At 31.0% G+C, this 9,111-nt stretch overlaps 1 protein-coding gene across 1 annotated transcript in view; it reads right to left on the reverse strand.

Annotated features, from left to right (window-relative positions):
* Positions 1-8,425, reverse strand: part of LOC124362988 (extensin-like) — a 34,082-nt gene extending 25,657 nt beyond the window's left edge. Inside the window, exons 1-6 of the mRNA XM_046817966.1 lie at positions 8,302-8,425; positions 7,276-7,324; positions 5,766-5,792; positions 4,005-4,058; positions 3,007-3,057; positions 920-967 (exon numbers count right to left, since the gene is read on the reverse strand). Coding sequence (XP_046673922.1) covers positions 920-967; positions 3,007-3,057; positions 4,005-4,058; positions 5,766-5,792; positions 7,276-7,314 — 219 coding nt within the window. The 5' untranslated portion in view covers positions 7,315-7,324; positions 8,302-8,425. The remainder of the gene's footprint in view (positions 1-919; positions 968-3,006; positions 3,058-4,004; positions 4,059-5,765; positions 5,793-7,275; positions 7,325-8,301) is intronic.
* Positions 8,426-9,111: the final 686 nt, after the last annotated feature.

The raw sequence follows: 9,111 nt of genomic DNA on the forward strand, positions 1-9,111 counted from the left end.
TCCAATGAAACAATGAGAATACCTCTTTAACTAGATTACATAATATTTCTATATTTTATAGTCTTGGTGTTTCTGATTTTAAAAAGATGTAAAGAATTCGTTTTGAGCTCCTTCGCCGACTTTTTTGGATCCCTTTAACGAACGTAACTCCAGATTAGAGGAGTCAAGATTGTGACAGCGCTAGGTTCCAGATGCTGTATTTCGAGTAGTGGGAACTGGAACTAACAATTAACATTGAATCATCACTTCTCACCATATCTACGTTATGTGTATAAAACTGACAATATGACAACTCTAAAGGGGGAAATTTCATATACCAGTGAAACAAAATAACCGTTATAAGCATTTAATTTTATTCTAAAAAAATTAACTTGATTTATATACAATAAATGTGAATTTATACTTGAAAAGATATTTAATTATGTATTGAGAGTAGTCGTATTCTTCTAATTTTGTACGGCCAGTATCTCTAAATTTTAGGATATGATGAAAACTGTGCGATGTGAGAATTCTAAATCTTTTTTTCGTTATGATCTACGATGATAATAATAATTTAGACATGACCAACCTCTTTTTATACACTTTGAACCTCCTTTCATTAACCCTTATTAAAATACATGTTTTTTTATTGATCACTAGTGTATATGCAAGATTTTCTTTGGCCTTGCATTAAGGCTGAAGTATCTTTATCTCCACAAAATCTAAAATCTGGAGGTTCAACGTGAAGAAAATACTTTCCGAAAGCTCCTTATCTCTCATAGTTTTGAAGAGAAGTAATATTGCCATAAGCCAAGAGTGACCCAACTTGAATTGTGTTACTCCAGCATTACTTGATCCGTTTTTTTTTTTTTTTTTTTTTTTTTTTTTATTTTGATTTAATCAAATTAAGTATCTTAATTAATCAGTGGTATTTACATACCTGTGTCGGACGTTGTGGCGAGCTTGCCCTGCTCGTGGATCTTGAATCCTGAAAAAAGGATTTTACTAAATAAATCTCGTCAAATATGAACGTAACAAAACATTTAATCTTACAAGTTTTTTCATGTTTTTAGATTTGTTTTGTAAGGTTGAGATATAAAGACGTGCTATCCATTGAAAAAATTCTAAGCGCTACAATCTAACTCACTCTCCATCTCAGCAATTCCATAAAATCCTGGTGATGCAAGTAAATTGATGTGTTTTTTGTATAAAGTCTTGAAACATGTACAAGTAAGCGCCTCTTGTCACAGAAACTAGGTTCAGTTATAAAATCAGTTTATTCTTGAGGACCAGACATTTTTAGAAGAGTTGAAAAAGAATTTCAAATTAGACTGCTGAGCATCTTATAGAGTACACTTAAACTTTTATTGGCCATGTTTGATGTAGTCGTAGTTAAAATACCGATTACATTAAAGAATTGTTTTTGAAAATGTCTTATGTGAGTTCTATCCGTTTATTGATGATATTTTCCTTACACCAATTAAAATTCCATTTTATGTTTTAAAACTTCACCTTTTAGTGAAATTAATAATATAATTACGTTAAAAAATGTTGATTAGTTTACATGATTTATTATTATCATGCTTACAAGCATGGGTCTGAATTTTATATTCATGACCAAACTGTTAATAGGTTGTTTTTGTAAGAAAATATATAATAAACTACCTATAAGTCAGGATTTCTGATTTAATCTAGTAAATTAGTGATTTCCTGTTTTCATCTGAATATTTCATTAGGGCCAAGAATCTTATATTAATTATTATTTTAATCTTAATACTTAAAAGGTTAACAGGATTTCTGACATCAGACGTCGTTGTATGATACAAAAGGTATAACACAACGTTTCAAGGATTGGAATCTATCTTCTTCGTCAGGTGGGGGATGTATAAATACATGCAAAAATAAAGAATATCAAGAAGAAAAGAAGGGAAATCCCTCGTACTTGTGATTTGTGCTCGATACATGCATCCTGTACAGTGACAAAGCCTGGACTGGACACCAAGCACCTTTTGGGTATGTTTGACCCCTTTCTTTCCCTTCTTTTCTTCTCTCTGTTCTTTATTTTTGTATGTATTAATACCTACCCCACCTGTCGAAGAGGACAAATTCCAATCCTGAAAACATTGTGTTGCACATTTAGTAACATATAGCGATGGCAAAGTTCCGAAATCCTGTTATCCTTTTAAACCTTCCATTGTCAATAATAAACTTTATTACTTGTAAAATTTGTCTTCTCAACATTTTCTTAAACTGTAGCTTTTATTTTTTATTATTTTTTCAAGGAAAGAGGAATATCTACTACACACCCAGGGTATATCACTCGTCCGATTAATATAAGTGTGAGTGGCTTACACCCACTAAACCTGAACATCCCCTTTCTACTATTCATGCAAAGTATAAAAACATTGGTCTGTAACCATACTTTAACATATACAGCTTGTCTGGCTTATTATCGACTTTTTTTGCATTGGATCACCGGATGAAAATTCGTGCATTCTGATTGATGACATGTCTCCTAGTACTATCGCACAGCCTAAACGATCTGGCTATTCCTTCATCTTGATCTTAAAAATTCTGCTGACCATCCTGTCAAACGCCTTCTAACTATCCATATGCTCTATTATTGTCTAACCACAGTCTATGATGTAAGGTGTTTAATTTTGCTCCAGCAGCCAGCTCTCTCTCCATCCCTTCATACATAATAGAAGAACGTTACTCTGCTGTGTCTACCTGCGAGCAGTCTAACATCTACTCATATCTCTTCTGTTCATCCTCTTCAGGTAACTTTTGAAGCTCCAGTCGGCTTTCAACCCAGTCCTTCACCTCTGGAATGAGCCTCTTTGTCCTTAGTCCTCTAAATGGTGAGCTCCATTAATCCTGCCAAATTATCTACTGCAGTAGACGTGCAGCCACCTTGTCTTCCATTCCGTGTTTGGTAGTCGAAAAACGTGGACATTAGTGTATTAAGAGCTGTGTATGTTAGTAATTGCACAGCTTCCGGTAAGAAACTGTTGACAAATTACTTACTTGAGGACAGGGTTGTTGCGGGGTGTAAGATCTGGAACGTGCACCGGACGACTAGAACAAATATATATAACTATTATAAACTTAAATGTAACTTGAAGTATACAGTGTTTTTTAAAGAGCTATAATTTTGATGCTGGAAACTGTAGACTAGGTAGCATACTTTGAATACTAGGGTTGATACTTAGCTCTCATTAGGCTCTATGTTCTATGTCCTATTGCTATACAGTGTTTACTAGCCTTACAATTTCCAGTCTTGTACAGTTGTTACCTGTGTTGTTTGCTGGTCATGCCTCCTTGTTGTATGTTACTATTTAGTCTCTGTCTTATTGGCTCCTAAGAAAACTTTTGTACATCTTGTCCATAATTATTTTTTGTTACTTTTGTATAAAATTGGCGATTGCCGTTGAAATAAATAAATAAACAGTAAAACATTCTTTATTTTTATAGACAAGAAATATTTAAATAAATATATTTTAAACTTTTAATGCCTTTATTTTCAAATATATCAGTCAACTTTGTTTTTTTTTCTTGTGTAACACTATCTATAATATTATTATTATCAGTAAGAAAATTTATTATAATATTTTTATTATTGGCACATTATTGATATTTATCTTCATAACGATGATATTCTAGACGTCAGAATGCTGAAATTCATTATGGAGTTTAGCACTTAGAAAATATCTTTTTAATTAGTATAATATTTATTTTATTTTTTAAATATTTTTTTTATTTAAGTATAATATTTAATATTTAGTATAATATTTTAAACAGTAAATATATAGTATAGCAGAGCTCTTAAATTTAGGAATTTTCTCTTGTTTTTAAGGTATTTTTAAATTTACATTCAAAAACATTTACAATACTAACAACAAATGTATGGTAGATTGATTGTTTTGAAATAAATAAAAAGTTTTACTTAATCATTGTGTTATTTTCTAATAATGTACATTTAAATGATATAAACTTTCTTACCGTAAAAACTTAATAAAACTAACCTGAGGACAACTAATCTGTTGCTGGATCTGAGGTCTGGCATCTTCCTCGGACGACTGGAACAAAACATACTTTAGCGGAATATTTTAATATAACGACATGTACTTGCGAACATATATGGAGAAACTTATATTGATGTGATAATAATTATTATTCAAATATTTGGTAACAGTTACCGAATACTTCATAAATATTAAAAGTATTACCCATTAGACAGAATATATGAGAGGTATGTTAGTGACGTAGAAGGTTACAGCGCTTTCATTATTACCAAAATTTTTCAAATCAGTTACGAAGAGGTTAAATGGAATGGCTCCCAGTGCTCAGCCTTGGCGAACTCCAATATCAATCTCAGCCAGTTGAGATTTATAACTATTCAATTTATTTTAACGATAGAAATACACAAAAAGTCTAACAATATGTATGAAAATTATAATTTGCTTATTGAAAAAAAGGAAGTTCATTTTGACATATTTTAACTTATTACGGTTTTTTCTGGCTGATCATACGACAAAGTAATCAAGAATACAAAAAACAGCTTATATTTAATCTTTCACAGCCTCCCTTGAAACTTAATCATCAACTATAACTCAGTCTATATGTTTGCTTATTTAGCTTTCAAAAATCTGATACTATATTGGAGTAATTAAACAAAAGTTATCCTCTGAATACACCCCGTCTTTGTATATAAGGTGTAATTTCTTCTGGATGTTCCACAAATGTTCACAATTTTTATATATTTAATATTTAAAAATTGTAGTGGAACAACCCAGTCCTAATCTATTCTCATGAATTACATTTAGGAAAGCTGTATAATATATATTTACCTTCAAGTTCTACACACCAAGTTTTAAAGGGGCATTAGGTTGGTTTCGTTCGTTTTATTGCTTGCCTTATAGAATTCCTTCCTTACATCTTAAACTTTTATTCTTATGCGGAAGACACATCCGCTGCAGTCTATTATTAGCACATTCACTGCAGTCTATTAACACATTCACTGCAGTCTATTAACACATTCACTGCAGTCTATTAACACATTCACTGCAGTATATTAACACATTCACTACAGTCTATTAATTTGCACTATCTTGAATATTTTTTATACGTTCCTATATGCCTCAACATCTAGCTTAAAATTATACTTTCAACGATGGGTTGATCTTTCTAATCTGATTGACCTCATCTGCTGTATCGTAACTCAATTGTACGCTAAGGAGAATACAAACCAGTACAATTGGAAATGTTTGCTGTGGGAACTTGACGATTTTTGGGTGTATTATTTCAGAACAAATATTACATCAGTTCAAAACTATGGTGCTTTACTATTTATTGAAACAGATCAATACTACGGGAGAAAACTAACTTACTATGTGAATTCATTTAATGAAGCTTAATCAAATTTGTACAGTATTTTCATTTCATATGTATAATTGATACTAAAAGTGGCATTTGTTTTATCTTCCTTTATTCTTTCTCCTCAACATTACTTATATTACGATATGAGAATCCTCTGAACAGGCTCGCCTTGGAGGAATTTTACTTGTTTTTTTTCTTTTTTAATATAGAGTAGTGTTCTATTAACCACAAATGATTAATATTCTTTTTAAGATGGAATATGTGTTATGGGTAATATGTGTAAATAAGCTTTTATCGTATATCATATTGTATATCCTGTTTAGGAGATAAATAAGTTTATTATTATTATTATTATTAATTCAGTATGCAGAATTATGCAAGTGCGGCGATATTTTCAGAACACTTACCTCTGGAAAGACGTCATATTCTTCTATCTGGAAAACAATGAAACGTTATTATCTTTATAAATAAAATGATTTTGTAGATTTTTATGACAGTTTTAGATATTTAAAACTACCATCGTGTATACATGATTGGTATCAATCGATATCCTTTACAATATATAGTGTAGCTGTGGCTCAGTCTTCATTGGAGTAACAAAACATAATACCCACGCGAGTGATTGAACACATTACACCTACACACTTGAAACGGCAACATACGTGGAAATCGGACATTCAAGATGCAATAAAATTCATTAAATTAAAAGTACTTGAAAAACTTTTCTAATATTATTCAGGGGTAATAGAAGGAAAACGTGCCCGTTTCTGAAATAGTTCAAATAATTTATACGGAAATTAAATCTCAGGGAAATGCAGAATTGGCAGAAATAATTATCAGAAATACAAAATTTGTTTCTAATGTTTCAATTTGATATAGCATCTGAATTTATAATTTATTGAACTTTAGATTTTTACTTCTATATACGGTGTAATGTTATCCTGAATAGAGCATAATTACCTTTTGTTATTTAAAATATTTATAATTTACATACGTTGCCTCGTATTATCTTTAACGACTTGATCATGCTGGCCGTCTTGGAGCGCAGAGTATTTAACTTTATAGCAATTAATTGCTAATTTATAATTTGTTATTTAAACGGTTAGAATAGGGAAAGTTTGTCCATTAATTACTATTCTGACATCCTTACATGAGAGGTTTATTTATGGATGGTTTAGACCTTTCAGTTCAAGCTACACTGGGTTCAGCAAAAACTAATTTCTCACTTATATCTGTACAACGCTAATTGATGTCCAGGAGCGACAAATTATTAACCGCAGATATCAAGATTTAGGACTGAAAGGGTGGTTCCATAGGCCTATTGTGGGGAAGTACTGTTGGAGTGGGTTTAGCTCCCTTAGTGTTAAGGGCTGTTGCTAGCCTGGACATGAGGGAATATTTTCCCCTACCCTCTTTGACTGGGGAGGCTGGAACAGAGCTAGCCTTCCTTCCAAGGTGACATTACTGACATATTGCCCGTTATGCCTCCGGGATCTTAAAGGAAGGTGGCCTATGTCCCCAATATTCCCCATCCTGAAAATTGTATCTCCGGAAGCAAGCGTAAGGGTTCTTTAGTAACTAAGTTCAATGAGAGGTTTCTAAACTTCTTGTCCTAAGTGAAAACATTCAAACATGAGGTATTATAGTGGATGCAGATTAAGATTACACTGATACGTTGAAAATGCATAAGGCAATGTTGTTTGAGGTAGGCTTATCAGTAGTATAATAACGATACAACATCTAACTCTTTTGAGAGATTCTCATCGTTCGAAAACAATGTTTTCCAATAAATTCTGAAAATTTTCCTTACAAAATGGAATTGTAAGGTAGTATGCATGATTTACCTAAAATCCTGCTAACATAAACTGATATAAAAAAAAAAAAAGCACATTTTTTTAACCACTGGAAGCACCTTACCTTCAAAGTAATCGTTGAAACCGTTCTTTGTGTACACATTCTTGTGTTTCTGCAAATTAAAATTAATTTTTTATTGTAGGTTTTGATAAAAAGAACAGCTAATGAATTATATAAATATGTTAACACAGTACGATTCAAAATAAAAATCAACAGAATGCAGTAATCGTTATAGGAGATGTGCAGTCATTGAGGAATTATACGTATTCAAAATAATGTTATAAATATATTACACATAGCATTAAATTCATAATATGTTTCTCGCGATGTATTTTTACTGTTCAGATAAAATGAAATAAACTATTCTTTCTGAACACCATATACATGCTACGTTGAAGTAGTGAAGTAATGACTCCTAATGAAGCCCTATATATTACAAAGTTAGCTTTACTATTTATAAATACAGCAAATCATGACAGGCCCTTTTTACTCAACTTTAGTTAGACAATTTCATATGTAATAATAATTAACTGAATTTAATTATAGATATACTATAGAATTCATATCAGGACACGGTTTCTTATTTGAAGGGTATCCCAACCACTAAATAGTAGAATATATTTCCTAATTTATTCAAATTAAAAATAATATTTATTTAGTTTTTTCATTAATTCAGTTATCTAGTGTTTCATTATTTTAAATGACCATTCGAATTTCCAAAAGCATTTATTAATCTGTATGAAAAACCTTTTTAAGATGTAAATCCTCAAGAACCCGCATATAACATTTTTTCATTCCTTACAAACATAATTAAATAATTATTAAATAAAAACTTTAATTACATTATATACACACATTAAATATATTATATAAAAACAAGCACTCTAATTTTCTTATTATTAATACATTATTATTAAATAGCGGGTCCAAAGTATGTGCAATCGAAAACCAAACCAGAATATTATTCTGGTAAACAACAAAACATGAGACTGTCACACGAAGTCTAAGTACTCTAAAATAACAAATTCAAATCATAAGTTAAGACCAGAAACTAAATTATCAATTTCATAAAATATATTTAATTCATACCTTGGTAAATGTAACGTGGAATTTAGAATTTAGATGGATATTCCTTGTTTACAAACTTATGAAAACTGTGTAAGCCAAATGTAGCTGTGGGTGTATAGGTTATAAAATAAATTTTGTCACGTGATAGGGGAATAATTAGCCGTCATATGGTACCAATGTTGAAAACTGTTTTAAAACGTAATCAGCTGCTGCAAAGCCAACTCATATACTAACAAAATTTATTAATTTTTTCTATAAAATGAGAATGTGCAATACATAAATGTATATTTATGTAAATTTAAAATAATTAATTACCTAAAACGGAGGAGTGTTGCATTATAGAAAGCACATTTTCCACTTTATAGCTTTTATCAAAGTACTGTGTAAGGGACATTAAATTACCAACATTGTCTCTAACCATATCAAAAATCTGTAAGAACCTTTTCCGGCTCAGTCGGACGAACTAGGTAGATCTTGTGACAACTGAAACATTAATTTAATTCTTACGGTAATTTCATTTACTCAATATCTTGAAACCGTTCAAGACACTTCTCGTGTATTAGTTTTCAGATAATTTCCCACTGATATTATTGAGCTTCATTTTTAAGTTCATGTAATTCGAACACCAGAAAATCAACAGATATAAATTCCATTTCTATGATTTAATTAGTTGTCAATAAAATAACAGAAGTTGCCTTTATTGTACAGTCTGACATTTTACTCACAGTAATACAGGCTAGAACTACCCTTGTGCCACAGTTCAGCCAGCAACCTATTGAAGCTCAGCCATTGTGAATGCATACATCACGGTGCTTAATAAAACCACCATGT

The sequence above is a fragment of the Homalodisca vitripennis genome, chromosome 5 (assembly GCF_021130785.1).
Source record: "Homalodisca vitripennis isolate AUS2020 chromosome 5, UT_GWSS_2.1, whole genome shotgun sequence".
In the NCBI taxonomy this organism is placed as follows: Eukaryota; Metazoa; Arthropoda; class Insecta; order Hemiptera; family Cicadellidae; genus Homalodisca; species Homalodisca vitripennis.